General features: G+C 41.5%; 3 protein-coding genes across 3 annotated transcripts; 1 reads left to right on the top strand and 2 right to left on the bottom strand.

Moving 5' to 3' along the window:
- Positions 1-414: 414 nt before the first annotated feature.
- On the bottom strand, positions 415-6,464 carry LOC139448361 (mediator of RNA polymerase II transcription subunit 4-like). The gene is made up of 6 exons (XM_071229900.1): positions 6,400-6,464; positions 5,627-5,748; positions 4,853-4,968; positions 3,800-3,944; positions 2,705-2,815; positions 415-605 (listed from the first exon to the last, which is right to left on the bottom strand). Exons 1-6 carry the CDS (start codon positions 6,462-6,464, stop codon positions 415-417), a joined length of 750 nt encoding a protein of 249 aa, XP_071086001.1.
- A 156-nt stretch (positions 6,465-6,620) lies between these two features.
- On the top strand, positions 6,621-15,564 carry LOC139447253 (eukaryotic translation initiation factor 4E type 2-like). The gene is made up of 8 exons (XM_071228519.1): positions 6,621-6,701; positions 7,137-7,200; positions 7,680-7,802; positions 10,146-10,250; positions 11,166-11,318; positions 11,936-12,072; positions 12,582-12,620; positions 13,520-15,564. Exons 1-8 carry the CDS (start codon positions 6,682-6,684, stop codon positions 13,524-13,526), a joined length of 648 nt encoding a protein of 215 aa, XP_071084620.1. The 5' UTR covers positions 6,621-6,681; the 3' UTR covers positions 13,527-15,564.
- A 1,919-nt stretch (positions 15,565-17,483) lies between these two features.
- Positions 17,484-18,214, bottom strand: LOC139448837 (uncharacterized). The gene is made up of 2 exons (XM_071230363.1): positions 17,870-18,214; positions 17,484-17,777 (listed from the first exon to the last, which is right to left on the bottom strand). Exons 1-2 carry the CDS (start codon positions 18,212-18,214, stop codon positions 17,484-17,486), a joined length of 639 nt encoding a protein of 212 aa, XP_071086464.1.
- Positions 18,215-20,157: the final 1,943 nt, after the last annotated feature.

Raw genomic sequence — 20,157 nt, 5'->3', positions numbered from 1 at the left:
GACAATCATGGTGCACTGGTGACACACATTCTGCCAGACAAGCATGTTTATCAAGTTTATGAATCCTATCCATGGGTTTTGCCGCTTAAGCTCAGCTGTCCTACAGACCCTGAAACTAATATATCCAATGCAGCCCATTCAAGTCTATGTTTTGCAAGTCTAGATTCAAAATGAAGAAAGTCTCTGGGCTCCTCTATATTTGATTTAATAACTATAATTTAACAACTCTTTTTTTCTAAAAAATATGTGCATTTCATGCCATGAGCCATGTGTCATTTTGTGCTGTTTTGCACTATGTGCCTTGTGTTGAACACATACATTTGCATTCTGTGGAAGACTGAATTTGTATAAGGATCTTTTTTAAAGTATCCCATCTATTCTATAGACCAGAAGACATTTTTTAGTGTACATGTTTTATTCATCACTTGAACTACTACTGGAGGAGTCACTAGACATAAGCTCCACTTCCTCATTTTCTTTGTTATGTCCCTTGAGGGGGTCTGAAGGGGGCTGGGGGGTGCTTGACGGGAGGGATACGGGCAGGTCTTGTGGCGGTTGCCATGACAACCCAGCACTGGCACCAACTGTTGTAGGTGTGCCTTGATCTGAAAGGAAGAGATTCTTGAATTTAAAAAATGATGGTCACAAACTTTGTAGGCTTTTTTTGTTTTGTTTTGTTTGTTGCTTAATGCCGCACTCAGCAATATTCCAGCTATATGACGGCGGTCTTTAAATAATCGAGTCTGGACCAGACAATCCAGTGACTGATATCATGGATACGATGACATGCATCAACCAATCCCGCCAGTAGCCTCTCACGACAAGCTTAGTCATCTTTTACAGCAAGCATGGGTTGCTGAAGACCTATTCTACCCCAGATCTTCACGGGTGGGTCACAAAGTAATCTTCCTGTGAGGTGGAATGGGGCTTCACATCACATAATGTTGCGACATGCGCACATGTTTGACTGCACGTGCAAGTCTGGACTTACGCCAGTTTTATAATGCTAGACCACGAGATACCATGATGCAATTCAACATGGATACACCACTCAGACACAGTATACTGACTCAAAGTTCTTTTTTCTTCCCTTAATGCTGAGTGCCAGGCAGGGTAACAAGAAGTACTATCTTTTAACGACTTTTGGTATGACGCACCCTGGAATGAAAACACCGACGATCTGCTCTCTGGGCAGATGATCTAACCACTCCACCACAGTAGTACTCTTCAAAGGACAACCAGGCCACAACAGAGCCAGTTACAACAGTCTGTACAGGGAAACCCTGCTAAACCTTCGGAAAAAGTCCAGCTTAACTAATATCCATACTTATTGACAAAGGATAGATTAAAAAGGATTTAAAACGTGGAAAAGCAAATCCGTAATCTACAAATATGAAGGAATCATGTTTTTGTACAGTGATATTCACTGATATATGATTCAGTGAAGTAAGTAAAATTAACAAGTTCCGTTATGATATCTTGAAACGTGATACTTTCTGTTTATAATTCTACATCACAATTTCAAAGACTATAAGATTCAAATAAATTTTATTAATTTTTAAATTTTCAGAAGAATTGAATCATTGTCTAAGCTGCCCTGGGCACCCTTCCACAAAGCGATCTTAGGGCTACGACTATCGTAAGCCAGTGTTAAAGTATGGGAGTTAAGATCACCTTAGCGCTAAGATGGCTTTGTGGAACAGGGCCTTGGTCTAGATGACACTAAGTATTGTCCTACCTTGACTAAGCTGCCCTGGCCTGGATGACACAAAGTATTGTCCTACCTTGACTAAGCTGCCCTGGCCCGGATGACGCCAAGTATTGTCCTACCTTGACTAAGCTGCCCTGGCCCGGGTGACACTAAGTATTGTCCTACCTTGACTAAGACGCCCTGGCCCGGATGACGCCAAGTATTGTCCTACCTTGACTAAGCTGCCCTGGCCCGGGTGACACTAAGTATTGTCCTACCTTGACTAAGACGCCCTGGCCCGGATGACGCCAAGTATTGTCCTACCTTGACTAAGCTGCCCTGGCCCGGATGACACTAAGTATTGTCCTACCTTGACTAAGCTGCCCTGGCCCGGGTGACACTAAGTATTGTCCTACCTTGACTAAACTGCCCTGGCCTGGATGACACTAAGTATTGTCCTACCTTGACTAAGACGCCCTGGCCCGGATGACGCCAAGTATTGTCCTACCTTGACTAAGCTGCCCTGGCCCGGATGACACCAAGTATTGTCCTACCTTGACTAAGCTGCCCTGGCCTGGATGACACCAAGTATTGTCCTACCTTGACTAAGCTGCCCTGGCCTGGATGACACCAAGTATTGTCCTACCTTGACTAAGCTGCCCTGGCCTGGATGACACCAAGTATTGTCCTACCTTGACTAAGCTGCCCTGGCCTGGATGACACCAAGTATTGTCCTACCTTGACTAAGCTGCCCTGGCCTGGATGACACCAAGTATTGTCCTACCTTGACTAAGCTGCCCTGGCCCGGATGACACCAAGTATTGTCCTACCTTGACTAAGCTGCCCTGGCCTGGATGACACCAAGTATTGTCCTACCTTGACTAAGCTGCCCTGGCCTGGATGACACTAAGTATTGTCCTACCTTGATTAATCTGCCCTGGCCTGGATGACACAAAGTATTGTCCTACCTTGACTAAGCTGCCCTGGTCTAGATGACACTAAGTATTGTCCTACCTTGACTAAGCTGCCCTGGCCTGGATGAGACTGAGGCATCTGTATATGTTCCCTGAGCCAACACACCGTGTCTCATCTCCAGCTCTGTTGGGTAAGGTCGCCGTGGATCTCCTGGAAACATGATCAAGCAAAAGTCACTTCATGAGGAACTGAGAACTTATTCAGATTGCTATATCCCATCCATATCACTGTGGTCTGTACATAAGTCTGGGACGAGCACACCAGCAGTGGACAGCAACAGTGATCCTTGCCTCCTGGACATGGTGCGATAAGACAAACTATGAACTACGCCCGTCCTGTCTTCATTAGCTGTCACTCACCAGGTTGTTTCAGTTTGAAAATCATGAGGACCTGTTTGTTTGTGTGTTGTTTAATGCTGCACTCAGCAATATTCCAGCTAAATGAGAGTGGTCTCTAAATAATCGAGTCTGGACCTGATAATCCGGTGATTGACATCATGAGCATTGATGTACGCAATTGGGATATGATGACAAGCATCAACCAAGTCAGTGAGTCTGACCACCTGATCCTGTCACTTGCCTGTTATGATACATGTAGGTTGTTGAAGGCCAATTCTAACCCAGATCTTCACAGGGCAAAAGTCGTAATCAAGACAACACAGTCACCAGTGCCCTACTGGACAAAGTAAATTATGTGTGAAAAACTGGTCATTACATGTAGATATCAACATTGTACTTAGCCTTAATGAACTAAAAACAAAAAATTATTGAATTGCCAACACAACTTAGCTGCAACACACAACAGCAGACTTGTGAAGATCCAGGGTAGAATAGGTCTTCAGCAACCCATTCTTGTCGTAAAAGGCGACGTTGCTTGTCGTAAGAGGCGACTAACAGGATCCGGTGTCAGGCTCGCTGACTTGGTTGGTTCATGTCATCGTATCCCAATTGAGTGGATCGATGCTCACGATGTCAATCACTGGATTTTCTTATCCAGGCTGGATATACAGACCGCCATGATATAGATGGAATATTGCTGAGTGCGTTGTTAAACAAACAACAAACAAACAATAGCTTATAGACTAGCATGCAGAATACATGCACATTGTGCTCCCCAACTGCACCATGCACTCACCCGGCTGCCACGTGACGGGCGCTGCTACTGCATTACTGGCGCTGATTCTGTGGGCAAACTTGATGAGTTCTTCTGAGGATACTGCCTTCTTGCTGGCCTGGGATATTGTGTTCAGCTTCTGCTTGGCCTGGTACATTGCTGTTTCCTGAAGTGAGTTTAATACAATATTCCAAGAATCAAGATTTCATGAAGAACTGGCTTCACACACCTACCCATGTGGTGAATGAAACTTAGGTTCTTAGTCTGACAACTTAACTCGTTTCAACTGACAACCACAAGGCTACCATCCATCTCAAATAAAATGGAAGACTAGATCATCTGGAATGCATTATTAAAGTTTGTAAAGAAAGATGCTTTAAGAGACTCCAACTTTGGATTTGTGGCTACAGTTGCAGATTCTAAGCTCAGCAGTGAGTGAATTTGACTAACATCGCTTTGAACAGTATTCCAGTATCTCGACAGAGCTTGATGTTGGAACGTAAGGTGACGTAAGAAGTCATGGGCATTTATCACTTTCAGAAAAACACTAGCAGCATTGCCCTTGAGGTTTGCCCCTGTAGGTATTGAAGGACTTTAATTTACTTAAGGGCTATGAAAAGGACCCTTCGACTTAAATGGTTCTTTGTAAACACTGCACCAGAATGGGTTGGTTGGTTGGTTTGTTGTTTAATGCCGCACTCAGCAATATTCCAGCTATATGACGGCGGTCTGTAAAAAATCGAGTCTGGGCCAGACAATTGACATGCATCAATCAAGTCAGCGAGTCTGACCACCCGATCCCGTTAGTCGCCTTTTACGACAAGCATAGTCACCTTTTACGGCAAGCATGGGTTGCTGAAGACCTATTCTACCCCGGAATCTTCACTGGGCAAGATACTGACAGACTGAAAGGATCCTAATTTGGGTAATATGGCATTTGAACCCATGATGAGTGGATCCTGACATAGCTAAGGGATGTAACTCTGCACAGAAAGTTTCTCTTTCCATGAAAAAGGCTGTGTCCTGCATCATTGAAAAGAGATAATGTAGACATCATCAACATAACAAACCAACCAGAATTGTTTCTGCCTCCTTGAGATTCCTCTGTAAATTCTTGATATCTTGGTCCCGACTGTCAACCTCGGACTTCAGCCCGTCTAATATTTTTTGAATACCTGCTTGTTCTTCCGCTGAAAATTAAGTCATTGTGAGTAATCTGAAGAAAGAGCAACAAACTGCCCAAGAATCAGAACTTGAACTTCTATTAGCTAAGTTTAAATACTAAAACAATTTCAATAGACTTTGAGTCAAATACTGGATCAATATCAGTGTTCAAACTTATGGTGGGTTCTGAGATCTGCTGCCATAGTATTTGAGTCAAGGAACACCTTAAATCTTCACATGTTAACATTAGGGTAATGACATGGTTCCTTTTACTTTAAAGTTTGATATCGAACGATGAATGCTGACAATGCTCAAATTAGTTAAAAAGTAGAACTTGGCAACTGCAGCAAGTTGGAATCAAGTCATTCAAATTCCACGTTTATCTGCTAACACCTGACTGAGGAGCAAAGTCCTTCCTTCAAAACTGTAAACAGGCCTAGTCCTATTCCCTACACAGCAGTGGGCATCACGTTGATTCTATATCTATCTGAGTGAGTGAGTTAGATTTTACGCCGCTTTTAGCAATATTCCAGCAATATCAGGGCGGGGTACACCAGAATTGGGCTTCACACATTGTACCCATGTCGGGAATCAAACCCAGGGCTTCGGCGTGACGAGCGAACTCTTTAACCACCAGGCTACCCGACCGCCCCTTATATCCCAGTTAATGCCTGCAACTCTTACCTAACTGTAGTGTCTTCTTGACATCTTTGTCTTTTTCCATCAACAGCTCCATCAGTGATACTGTGTCGGGGGCATCAGACCTCTGCTGACCTTTAGGTGTGCTCATCAAATCAAACAACTCTCTGAATTTGGAAAGAATTTAAACCATGAAGTGACATCTTCCAGAATTAACATATAACTCCGATAACATTGTTGTCTTTGTTTCATTAAAAAACAAACCCCCATGACACTAAAGAAGGACCTTCATTATAATTATTCAGCTTGAATATGTTTATCATTGTTTATCTGTTTTCTCAATGATTTCAAAGTATTATAATTTTATGAGAAAAAAAAAATTCTAAAAAACTCAGCTGGAAACAAACAAAGAAATGTCAAATATAAATAATGAAATTGTTGGCTGATACAAAAAAAAATCATCTCTTCAAATATGTGCGTGTATAAACAACCAAAAGTAAAACCTGAATGTATTGATCAAGAGAGTGATGATTTTTCACTCCGTCAGTGTATATAGGCTGTTGTGCCGTGTTGAGAAAAAAACCGAAATAACGAATAATAATAATTCACTGTCAACATTGTAAAAATATTTCAATACAAACAAAATCTGTAGTGCTGATAGAAGTGGGGACCACTGTCAAACAATGAAACTGAAAGACTGAATGCTGAAGAGGCTAATTATTGCCGATAGAAAACGTTTCCGTGGGACATAGAAATGTGGAAATGACGGATAGGTGCGTGGGTACAAATTAAATTGATTAGAAAATTGATTATCATACTTAGATATTATTTCAATATCTTCTATCAGTGAGAGCAACTTCAATCGGGTACTTGCTGCCGCCATGATTGTTAGGTTTATGATACAGCCAATACATAAACGTGTGACAATGTATTGTTGGATTGATTAGCCAATGATATAGCCTGTTTCACCCAAAGGCTTTAAACCAATCAAAATAGGTCTTAAAGATAAAGGAAATGAAACATTGACCAATGGAAAACATTTTAAGAAACCATAATAAAAGTCACGGCAGAGCACGACTTTTTACAAATTTACGAAGAAAATGAATAACAAATTTGACGCGTAAGATTGTTTTGTGTTCATTCGCCATTTACCAGCATCGTAGTCAGTCGTTCGTTACCGCTGGAACGAACATGATGAGTCCAGGATATGTGTACATTTATTTTCATCAACACACACTCCCTCGATCCGTATCTGGATGCAATTTACCCACATCTTTTTGGATTGAACATATGATTACAGAATAATGATATTCTTCGTGATTAAACATAACTTTTCTTTTACTATTCTTTGATAGAATCAGGCCTGACTAGACATAAGTGTGAAATTGGTTAATAAAGCATAAATGTTCTGCTGAAAACGGACACCAAAAAGCCATGTGGTCTGGTTAAGTTCATTTGTTTTTGTAAACATTTAAGTTCTAAATAAACGATTGTTAAGGATCATAGTTTGTATCGTGTAAATATGTTTGTTTATATAAACGAATTTGTTTTCCAGACTAAAAGTTGCAGATGACAGTGGAGAGGAAGATAACTTAGATGCACCACCACGACCACCCCCGGTACATACATCAAGTTTTCCTGTGCCTCATTAGTCTCAAATTTAAATTAGAATGACATCTGAACTGAAATCTTGAAAATTTTGTATTCCAGTTAAACTTTTCTTCAGAAATTCTTTATGAAATGTGAGGATCCACAACACCACCAGGAATTGTTTGTGATAATAATTAACCAATTACAATTTGCTTCACCAAAACCTCTGAGACCAGCATCACTTTGAGGGGGTATAAGTGTATGAGTTGATGCTCAGCTCATGCAGTTGTACCCTTACGGGGTTCTGGCTTATAATTAGTCTTCTGCAGCTTTTGCTGTCATGAAAGGCGACCATATTGATCAGTTGATCAGCATGTTAGGCTGCAGTCCTGCAGCTGTAATATTGCTGAGTGCACTGATACAACATAACAAATCCCATAAGATGAGGTCCTCCAAATTTGTTTTGGGTGAAAGTAGATCTGTTGACAGAGGTTGTTTGTGATTCCAGAAGCCTGGTCCCGGTGAACACCCCCTGCAGTACAACTACTCCTACTGGTTTTCTCGGAGAACGCCGGGCAAACAGACAACAAGCTATGATCAGAATCTCAAATTGGTAGCATCATTTGCATCTGTAAGTAGTAGTTAACAGACCCTGTTGGGATTCTGGGTAACAATATTAGTCCACACAAGGATTTATCTCGACCTGCTTAGAGGCCGATATTTGCCCCAAGTCGGCAGCAAATGTTAATAAAAATTCTCAATTTGGAACTTAACATTTCACAATTGTATATTATTGCATTATACCTCTGAATTATGAAAATAGGAACTTTTGAAAAATATAAGTATTTTCCCAAGATGCCTGCCACGGGTGGTTAGTTACGAATCTTAAATACGTCCCTGCCAAGGCAAAATATGCGGGTTAAGAGAGGCAAGTTTATGAATCGGATGGCCAGACTTAGTGCTTTGGCTATTACGAGTCATCTTGCCCCGATGATGGCATGAATCATTGCACATAAATTCAATCACTGGATAACCTGGTCCAGACTGGACTATTTACTGACTGCTGTTATATAGCTGAAGTATTGCAGAATCAGGTGTTTAATAACAAACAGTTCACTGAAACACTGCATCTCTAAATGTTACATGCTGTATTCATCCATTGATCCTGGTGACCTCGAAATTGTGATGAATATTCAATAAGTCCCATGGTCAGCCGGTCACCTGACTGATATGTCATTGTGCCCTGATGGCTTGAATCAAGCTTCATGCTGTCAACCTTTGGTATGCATGACCCAGATTTAATTATATGTAGCCCCAGATGATGTAATTTGAACAGTACTGACACAAGGTGAAAAATTTAAAGACTTAGTGCTGTTATGTTGTAATAAGAGTCAGGTTACTAATTTTTGCATCATGGAAAAGTGGTGCTTTTTTGTGCTTTATGTACACTCAAGTGGCTGATATTAAGTTACCCGTGAAGATCCAGGGTAGAATAGGTCTTCAGCAACCCATGCTTGACGTAAAAGGCACCTAGGCTTGTCGTAAGAGGCGACTATCGGGATCGGGTGATCAGGCTGCCTGACTTGGTTGATGCATGTCATCGTATCCCAATTTCGTGGATTGATGTTCATGATGTCAATCACTGGATTGTCTGGTCTAGACTCAAGTATTTACAGACCGCCGTCATATAGCGGGAATATTGATGAGTAAACAAACAAACAAATGATATTAAGTATAATGGTAATTATGGGTGACTATTGTAGCTATTTTCATTATTGCAATTGTATGGCAGTAGAACCCACACTTAAGGGCTTGATGATTATGGTAGTGTGACAGAAGTGAATGAAGTATTGCTGACCATGCCAAAATCCACCATTTTCCTCCCTGTTGCTCAAACCAAAGGGAAGTAACTCTCATTTGAAATTGTCATAATCCTTGCTAATAAACACTAGGCAGATTTCTGATGCTCATTTCATATCTTATTTATGGCTTATTGTATCTATTGCATTCACCCGGGGGCATGGGTGGCCCAGTGATCTAAGGCGCCGCAGTTCACTGTGCAGAGTTGCGTTCCTTCGGCACGCCAGAAACCTATGATTGTGGGTTCGAATCCCGGTTCGCCCCGATTATGTTTCTAGATTTGTCAGCACCATGCCCGTGCTGGTGGGTTTCACCAAAGTGGTAAATGTCTGAGACCTGCATCACTTTGGGCTTTCCACCCACTTTAAGCTGGTCACAACTGGAATACTGTTAAAAGCGGCGTTAAACCTAACTCGCTCACTATTGCGTTCACCATATTATCGACAATACTAATGGTATTTTAAATTTCTATTGATATAGTACAATCGTAGGGGAAACAATTGCAAAAAATTGATAGTTCGATATATAGTCAACTCCTAGTCTGCCTCAGTGGTCTAGTGGAAGAGCATCAACCCGGAGAGTGGAAGATTGGGGGTTTGATTCCTGGCTTCGTCATACCAAAAGAGGATAAAAGATGGTACTTGTTGCTACCCTGTCTGGCGCCTGGCATTAAGGGGTAAAACAAGGACTGGTCGTCTTGGTCAGTATACTGTGTCTGAGTGGGGTATTCATGTTAAACTGAGGCATGGTATCTCAGTGGACAGGACTAGCATGCACGCATTCACATCACTATAAAAGTGCAATGATATTAGACACGATGTTAAACCCCATTTCACCTCACCTAGTCAACTCTAAATGTTAATGTTAATATATTCTTGCACAGAGATTGTAGAGTTTGGCAAATGAGAATAAAAACAATTAATGATGTATTAGTTATTTGTTACATCATGTTAGAATGAGGGCGGCAGTGGCTAGTGCTTCACATGTATGCTGATTGCTAGGGGTCAGGTTTGCTTCCTCACTGGGGTACTACTTTAGAAGCCCTGTTCTGGTGTCCCTAACTGTTCTGGAAGATTGGTAAAATTTGAAGACTGTGTCCCTCCCTGTGTTACAGGTGGAGCAGTTCTGGATGTACTACAGCCACCTAGTCCGGCCGGGAGATCTGTCGGGGCACAGCGACTACCATCTGTTTAAAGACGGAATCAGACCCATGTGGGAGGTGAATATGTTCACGAAAGCATTTCCCCAATGGGATTAAAGATCAGGGCCTTGTTCAACAAAGCAATGTTTCCGCTGAGATGATCGTAACTTCCATCCTTTAACAGACTACAGACAATTGTAGCGCGATGATTGCGTTGTGGAACAGGGACCCGTTCCACAAAGCGATCTTAGCGCTACGACTGTCGTAAGCCTATGTTAAAGTATGGGACTTACGATCATCTTACCGTTAAGATCGCTTTGTGGAACAGGGCCCAGGTCCCGGATCTGCTCCTCTGTATGTTATGCTTGTTGCTATTGGCAACAGTCATCAAGTCTATTTTACTCGATAAATCAAGTTTGATGTATCTGGATATTATTGAATTTAATTTCTATATTTGTGGAAGTTGCACTGCAAAGACGATGGTTGTAAGTAAATATTTGCTTGCATGTGATGGTGATATACAGATAAACAAGTTTGTTTTGCATATAAAAAATGTTTTGTAATGTTGATGTAGGGGCAGTGGAGGGAGTTCTGTATGTTTTGATCTGTTCGAGTTCAACAACCCAGTTAAATAAACTCAGCAACTTGTCGTAAGGGGCGACTAACAGGATTGGGTGGTCAGGCTCGCTAACTGGTTTATGCATGTCATCGTATCCCAGTTGCTTAGATTGATGCCAATGATGTCAATCAGTGGATTGTCTGGCCCAGACTCGATTATTTACAGACCGCCGTCATATAGCTAGAATATTGCTGAGTGTGGCGTTAAACAACAAACAAACAAACAAGCAGCTTGTGCTTGTCGTATGAGGCAGTGGAACAATGGACACGTCCAGTGACCTGGTTGACTGCGTATTGCTAATTAATGGGGTTTATTTTATTCCTGTTAACAGTACTGGTGTTAGGGGTAAAAGGTTGTTAGTATTGATACTTCAGGACAGCGCCAACAAGTCTGGAGGCAAGTGGATCATCCGTCTAAAGAAGGGCCTGGCATCTCGGTGCTGGGAGAACCTGGTGCTGGCCATGCTGGGGGAACAGTTCATGGTGGGGGAGGAGATCTGTGGCGCCGTCGTCTCAATCAGATACCAGGTAACAGGTTCGGTAAATATCCGGGGTAGAATAAGTCTTCAGCAACCCATCTATTGGGGGGGAAGGGGGGTATGCTTGTTGTCGTTAGAGATGACCAACAGGATTATGTGGTCAGGCTCACTGACTTGGTAGATGCATATCATCATATGCCAATTCGTAGATCGATGCTCATGATGTCAATCACCGGATTGTCTGGTCCAGACTTGATTACTTACAGGCAGCCATCATATTGCTGAGTGCAGCGTTAAACAACAAACAGATTAGCAGGCAACAGTACCTAAACTAGGATGTATTAAGTCACGACACATTTTTTATAGTTCTAAGATCATGTATCAATACAAGGAAGTCATGGAATACAGCTAAAGACATAGCATGTAGTTTTTCAGATTTTGTATCATATTTTTGTATCTTGGATTGGCTAGACGGGAATGGATAGACTCAGGATTCAGACATATGGCTTTTGAGACCAAGTGTATGGTTGCAGTCCGACCTTTCATGATAATTTGAGGATCCTACATAATTGAGGCTGCTTTGATTTTACATTTAATAGCTGCAAAGTTGCTGATGCAATTTGTGTAAAACAATTAAATTCCAAATGCATGTTGGTGTATTGTCAGGAGGATATCCTGGCGCTATGGAACCGAACAGCCTATGACCAAGTGACTACCTCTAGAATCCGAGACACACTGAAGCGGGTCCTCAATCTTCCTCCCAACACAATCATGGAGTACAAGACACACACCGACAGCATCAAGTAAGAAACAGTTGTCAGTTTTGTTAAGAACAACACGCTACCCATGAAGATCCGGGCTAGAATAGGTCCTCAGCAACACATGCTTGCCGTAAAAGACTTATATGATTGTCATAAGAGGCAACTAATGGGAAGTCAGGCTCGATGACTTGGTTGATGCATGTCATTGTATCCAAATTTAATAGATCAGTGCTCATGATATCAATCACTGGATTGTCTGGTCTAGATTTGATTATTTACAGACTGCTGTCATATACCTGGAATATTACTGAGTGTGGTGTTAACAAACAAACAAGGACAACACACAGAGTCATGACTCCTTTGACAAATTAGGGGGGAAAAAAGATTTTCAAATAAAAATAGCTGTTGACATGAATGTTGTTTGAGTCTGGTGATTTTAAACTGTTTTCGTTACTGTCACTTTAGAATACACTACTGAATGGTAACTCAATAAAGTATATTAAGCTCAGAAAGTAAATAACAGTATTCATAACATGATTCCCTTGTTTCAGAGACAACTCAAGTTTCCGCAACACTGATGTGTTCATGAGGTGAGATTTCCATGCTTAATGAAGTCATCTCAAAATGACCATACTTATTTCAATGAGCCAGTGGGGCTGCATGGATAGCCAGTGGTATTGACAATGATTGCTATGTATGACTTTCCTGTGTAGGAACATTTGATATGGAATCTCGGGGTACATATCTGAATTTGTTTATACAGAGTTCCTTCTTGGGATTCAGGGAGACCGTTGGATGGTCAGGGAGATCCCCAGTGCTGCTTGCTGGTCAGGGAGATCCCAAGTGCAGCTTGTTGGTCAGGGAGATCCCCAGTGCTGCTTGTTGGTCAGGGAGATCCCCAGTGCTGCTTGCTGGTCAGGGAGATCCCATGTTCTGCTTGCTGGTCAGGGAGATCCCCAGTGCTGCTTGCTGGTCAGAGAGATCCCCAGTGCTGCTTGTTGGTCAGGGAGATCCCCAGTGCTGCTTGCTGGTCAGGGAGATCCCATGTGCTGCTTGCTGGTCAGGGAGATCCCCAGTGTTGCTTGTTGGCCAGGGAGATCCCCAGTGCTCTTTGCTGGTCAGGGAGATCCCCAGTGCTGCTTGTTGGTCAGGGAGATCCCCAGTGCTGCTTGTTGGTCAGGGAGATCCCCAGTGCTGCTTGCTGGTCAGGAAGATCTCCAGTGCTGCTTGCTGGTCATAAAGATCCCCAGCGCTGCTTGTTGGTCAGGTGGATCTCCAGTGCTGCTTGCTGGTCATAAAGATCCCCAGCGCTGCTTGTTGGTCAGGGAGATCCCCAGTGCTGCTTGCTGGTCAGGGAGATCCCCACTGCTGCTTGCTTGTCAGAGTTTAAGTATATGTTTAAAGCAAAATTCTATGATCACTTTTGTTGCGTTATCCAATGTTTCAAGTTTTGGATACCATCAAACTCTTACCTATACACTTGTTTCAGGTTTTAACAAGAACAGGAAGCAGAGGAATACATGAAACCGTGGTGGAAGTCCTGATTAGAGAGAATTCTAGTCGTTTCTAAATCAGATACATATATTCATTGTTGCAGAAAAATCTAAGAATATGTATCTGGTGTCTTAATATTTCTCAACAATGCTCGACCATGTTATTGTGTTCGCAAATATTTTTTGTAATATAACTTGTATTGTAAAAGGCCATAATGTACATCCAGTACACATGTAAAGAGGCATTCTACTTTGAAATTAATGTGCCATGTTCTACTTTGAAATTAATGTGCCATGTGCTAATATGATTTCATGTATACATTGGAATACATGTAGCAGATGACAAGTCATGAAAATGCATAAGAAAATGGTGGTTTTACCTATTGATTGCAGATGTGTTGAATTCAGTTATTATCTATCAAATTGTTAAAATATGCTTTGCTGTGAAAATGTTTGGCAACAACACAGTTCACCGGGCGCAGCTTATGGAGATGGTGATAATTGGCTCAGGCTGTCGTTCTTGCTTCACAGATCTGCCGTGCCTCCTCCATCCTTAGAGTTGGTTACCTCTATCCTCAGCTCTTGAATCCCTATTCTGATCAAGAATCCCTTTGTGATCATAAGGATTTGTTGTAAGCTTGGGTATGGTTAGCTATCTCTTTTAGTGACTTAATTTTATTTTTTACTTATCCTGCATTACCTTATGACAATAAAGAACAGCGCCTAGCGGTGGTCTTGGGTGAAGAGAAAAGTTGTTTCGCTCTCAGATCCCACTTTTTATATGGACCATCGCTGCTGTCATGTGACCTTAATGGAATATCATTACTGCCGTATCTCAGCTGGACAAATTGCCTCACCTAAAGCCAGGCAGATTTCATCTGCACGCTTGTTTCGTCTTAAAAAGGCATTAAGTGCGTAGGGCTATTCAGCGCAGGCTGACAGGACTATTGCATTCCTCTACCAGAGGTTTATTCTAAGACAAATGGGAATCATTTGAAAACTATTGCAAGGCAACAAATAAAGATCCCACGACATCGTCACCACAATTCTTAGCTGAATACCTCCTACACATGCTAACCAAAAGACGTGGGGTAGAATAGGTCTTCAGCAACCCATGCTTGCCATAAAAGGCGAGTTTGCTTGTCGTAAAAGGTGACTACCGGAATTGGGTGGTCAGGCTTTACCACCGCTAGGTGCTGTTCTTTATTGTCGCAAGTTAAGCTGTAAATGCATTAAGAAGTAATGCAAATGTAAAAAGTATGTAGATGGAACTAATTTTTCCTAAAATTTTAGTAACATTTTTATCACGTTTCGCTGAGAAAAAAAAACAGTGGGGTGCTGTTTCTTTGTAAATGAGCACTAAGTATTTGTGATCGCTCCAGAGGTCCTGTGTTCGCTAATTAGATAAGCTTATCTTCAAGGTGGCAACGTGAGTCGATCCTCCACATGGTGCTAATTGACATCTGAAACAGTGTGCCCGGTAAAGAGCACACCTCCCATGTGTGTCACCCAAGGTAAAAGACATCATCTATTATGGCCTCGATTTCATACTGCTATTTCAAATGTCCTTTCAAGATTACTTTAAACCCGTCTCGTGCACTTGAAGTGTCAACTAATTAAAGCTAGGTGGACCATGTCTTGAAAAACTTGGCAACATCAGTCAAAAACGCTTTGGCACAAATATTGGTAAATTGTTCGATAGGCATTTCTTAGAAATTAGTGAATGAAAATGAAGATATTGTCAAATGATATTTGTGTTGCCATGGGTACCAGCTGACATATTTGTTGCATAATTCTAATATGTATGTGTGACATTTCTAAGAGGTTTTATACTAGAAAACTTGTTTTGAGGATTAGAGATGTGAAAATGGCACGAGTGAATGTTACTGTAGCCTTGATTCAGGCTTCATCAATTTTCCTTAGATAAGAATTCATCCTGTCCTCACCAAACTGTACATGACCACATAAACAAAGGAGATGGGGTGAATTCTTTTTTGTCAATATTGTTTATTTTTGAAAAAAATGTACAGTTGTAATTAAAAGTCTCAAGTTTATATTTGTGTCTGTTATTGTTTGAAAGGATAACCAGATTCAGCGTCTAAGGCGTCACAAACCTTCTGCTGATTGTTAGAATGAATCCCAGACCTTCCCTGATTGTGTTTGGTTAAACCCATGAGTATGGCTGCTGACAAAGTGATGACCATCTTTGGCCTCCATCAGTTCTAGATTATACTGAAAGTGGTGTTAGCTTTAACGAGATGCCGGTTGTTTCAGAAGCATTGGGACTTGTCACTATTTTTCAGCTGCTACATATCTATTCTTGACAGAAATACATGAGTCGCTATCTTTGTACTGGCATACACTATAGACATGGTCAGATGTGCAGGCCTGGAGAATTGGTCGAGTCATTATACCCATACAGAATGGCGTGACTACTTTGCCAGCTTGAATAATATTGATGGAAGTGGAATACCTCAACCATAGGGATGGTGGAGTAGCCTAGTGGTTAAGGTGTTCGCTTGTCATGCTGAAGACCCAGGTTCAATTCCCCCCACTGTCATCAGCCGTGATATTTCTGGAATATTGCTTTAAAGGTCAAGTAAAATCAACGTAGAAACTTTGCAGATTTTGGGGGATACTTAATTACAAATGCTTGACCAAAGTTATATTCAAAAATAAAAACGGCAATCAACAGACTGGTGAAATCATCCCTTAAATGAAAAATTCTGTCAATGTCCCCTTATTGAAGTTAAAACAGTTTCCTGGTACTGTGGAACGATCCGACGCCAAGCCTGCCCTCTTCTGCCGCAGATTTTTTAATACATTGTCTTTTTTCTGTCTGATCACCCATTTGATTACCATGTCCATTACTTGAATCAACACTGAAGATGGCAGGCACTTATTGTGTGCCATGGGCGTCTGGTGTTTTATCACCCAAACAGGATGTTGGCAATAAAATGCTAGTTGATGATTGTTTATTATTCACAAAGTCAAAATGAAAGGTTGTTTCACACATTCAACAATGTATGTGATTTTAATTTTGTAGGATTAACAGAAATTGCAGAAACAGTATCATTTTTATAACAGCTAAGAACCACAAGATAAACACAAACGCAGCAAACATAACAGCCAATGAAAACTGTTGTAGGCCACGCCCCCAAATAGGTTTGTTAGGGATGACGGAGTGTGATTTCAGCACTTTTACTTGGACATTTAAATAAAGTATTTATTTTTTATCCGAATGTAATGAATTTTTCTTGGGAAATGTACACAGGAAAATTTATCTTCGCAACAAAATTGCAATCATTTTACTTGCCCTTTTAAAGAATCAGCATCAGACCACACACTTTATCTGGAAATTATGGAATGATCTTCAAAAAGCTGCATTTTATTCCACATGAAAAATGCTTTTCTGGCTTCATTTAATAAATATGAGTCATAGGGCTATGACAATAGCATATATCAAAGTAACGCAAATTGACCTAATCTAGCCTATCCAACTGACACTGTGATTACCCTTAAAATGTACTTTTTCAGGTAAAATGATGATTTAGACAATACTCGTGTGTTGTCATGCATGTATGAAATGGCCTATAACCTGAGGTAATTGCCTAACACCTGTCCCGAGGTGATGACCTCACACCGTCCGTGCTTTCTCACAGGTGCAAATGTCACCCGAATGGTCTCCTCCCATTAGTAAGACAGCCCAGTTGTGAGACACCTTAAAACAACAAGGTCATACCTGGTTGCACATGTTAATCAGGTAATTAACCCCTATCATGAAAATGGACTTGTCTTATTATAGACAAAAGAAATTACTCAAGATGTTTGATACCCTCTTTTACTTTATTTAATTCAACATTTTAATTCATCCATCCCTTAAAATCCATTAAAATCCAGTTAAAATTAATATCACAGTTCACACCACAGTTCACATCGAGGTTGTCACACGAGACAACCTTAGTCCATCTTCAGAAGTTTGCCAACAGCATCCAAGAACTGGAGTGGTGTCTTGACACCCTGGGATAGCTGATCCTTCAGTCTGGAAAGTCGATTGTCAATCTCCTTGTACACACGCTTTCTTGCTGGTGGAGCTGCACCTAGGTCTAACTGAAATAGCTTGGTCTTCTCAGATTTCTCAATCATCTTGATGATCTCGATGAACCTGTAGAGATTAGGATGACGATGATTCAGTGATGCATTGAGGCGACTGTGGAAACCCTCCAGGTTGTTGTTGGTCCTTGGGCCGAATGTCTGGTGATGGTTCCACAGCGAAAGAGGGAATCTGGCTTCATAATCCGCCAGTTTGTGACTATGTAGTCGTTGAATTCTTCAGCATTGGGTACATCGGGAGACTGGTTCATGGAGTCAATCCATTCATCCTGAACCTGTTGCAGAGGCAGCAGAGGCAAGGCAGCAGCTCGTTGGATCCACTGTTCCACAAGTGGGTTACCTCTGTATAAAACAGCAAGACCAAGCTCCTGTGTTTTCCGCCAAATCGCCTGGGTAAAGTGGAAGAAACACCCCTTGATGTCTGAACCTTGAAACTCTGTCCGGAGGGCTCTAATGGCAGCAACTTCAAAGTCCACCTGGAATGTCTCTGGGTTGAATGGTTGGTTCAGTAGTTGTTGGATGTGGACCTTCAACTGAGCAAAGAGGCGTTGGTAAGTTGTAGTCCGACGATCAGGCATCAATGCGTAGACTAGGGGATAGGTAATGCTTCCTTTCCGTGCATGCAGTATGTAAAGCTGATTCCAAAGATCTGGGCAGGCGGAGAAGGAACCATCCATATAGACAATGGAAGCCGAGTGCCAATGCAGGTCTTAACGGTACATCGCCAATGAGTACCAGTTTGTCTTACTTTGTTCTTGTAGTGGAGATATCCCTGAAAGAGGACCTGGAGAGTACCTCTTTGACTGGTAATGAACTCAACCTGCTAGTTCACAGACTAGGGGGAATTTATATATGTAATATGTAAGTTTTATCAAAACATGCATCTCAACTTTCTTAGTAAGCTCCTACTAGCTCCTAACTAAGTTATTTCCTGAGAATATTCAAACAGAATTACTGGCCTACTCTTATTAATTAATCCGCTAATCATGGGCTGTGACCATTGTTAAGTGGGTAGCCTGGCTGTGTTTGATTAATTAATCCCACCTACTCCACTGTCTTACAATGGGTGTCTCACTAATGGGATGTCTCACTAATGGGATGTAACCCCCCCGAATTGGGGACGGTCTCACATGCTCATATTTCTATAGGACCGCCTCCATGGTCTAGTGGTAGAGCGTCCGCCCGGAGAGCGGAAGGTCCGGGGTTCGATCCCCGGCCGCGTCATACCAAAAGACGTTAAAAGATGGTACTTGTTGTTACCCTGTCTGGCGCTCGGCATTAAGGGGCTAAAACAAGGACTGGTCGGCTCGGAGTCAGTATACTGTGTCTGAGTGGGGTATTCATGTTAAACTGCGGCATGGTATCTCAGTGGGCTAGCACTATAAATCAGCATCAGTCCGGACTAGTACAAGCAGCCACACACACAAGTACATGCACGTAGCTATAAGTGCAATAATCTTGGACGCGACGTTATACCCCATGTATAAGCAGTATTCTCCAAAGGCACTTCGGCTATTCAACAAACAACAGAACACGTCCTGACATGACAAAGTTTATACTGTACAGTTCAGCCCGTACGTAATGTTTACATGTGGCCGCCGCAACCACGTGACCACTTTGTGCAATGTTAAACTCATTCATGTTGGAGTATACACCTATCTAGATGCTAGCAAATACTTGTACATGTTCTCAAATAAACCTCATAGCACCAATAAAATACAAAGCATATAAAATGAAAGGCCTCAGTGATTTATTGTGGCTGACTGTAAGCTAACAGAGGGGGCGGTATTCTTCCACAATGACACTCGAGGCAAGCTTCTACAAAGGAGGCAGACTGGAAAGAGCATTTCAATGGCACTGCAATCTGGAATTCAAGGTCAAACCGTCTTTGTCTCTTCGTAATTAGATGGAAATTTATTCAAATGTATGATTTTCCTTTTTCTTTAATTTTAATAAATCCTGATTTATTTTTTGACAGTTTTTATTAAAATTCTCTGATGTAAAAATATGCAATAGGTCCTGAATAGCTATAGTGAACAGTAAGTCATACTTCACATTAAAACAAATATACATGGTTACAAATTCCACGAGGTTAATTATGACAACATTGATCACAACCAAAACCTTAACTTCTATTTACAAATGACATTTCCATAAATTACATTGGTTCCTTTAACACTAACTTGGTCCATTGAAGATGCCACGACTGAAACAATACCACAGCGTCGAGAGGGTGAAGCCGAATTTCTAGCTATGATGGTAAACAATCTTCAGAATTAACATGGATTTTTTAGTACTGGCTGATCGCAAAATAACATGAGATGCCAACACCATTTTGTTTGTCTGTTTGTTGTTTAACGCCGCACTCAGCAATATCTCAGCTATATGACGGCGGTCTGTAAATAATCCAATCTGGACCAGACAATCCAGTGATTGACATCATGAGCATCAATCTACACAATTGGGATATGATGACATGCATCAATCAAGTCAGCGAAACCTGACCACCCAATCCCGCCAA

The sequence above is a fragment of the Haliotis cracherodii genome, unplaced genomic scaffold (genome assembly GCF_022045235.1).
Source record: "Haliotis cracherodii isolate W230 unplaced genomic scaffold, xgHalCrac1.p SCAF_7, whole genome shotgun sequence".
NCBI classification, from domain to species: domain Eukaryota; kingdom Metazoa; phylum Mollusca; class Gastropoda; order Lepetellida; family Haliotidae; genus Haliotis; species Haliotis cracherodii.
The sequence above is the reverse complement of the archived record's forward strand: the minus strand, read 5'-3'. Positions and strand labels throughout refer to the sequence as shown.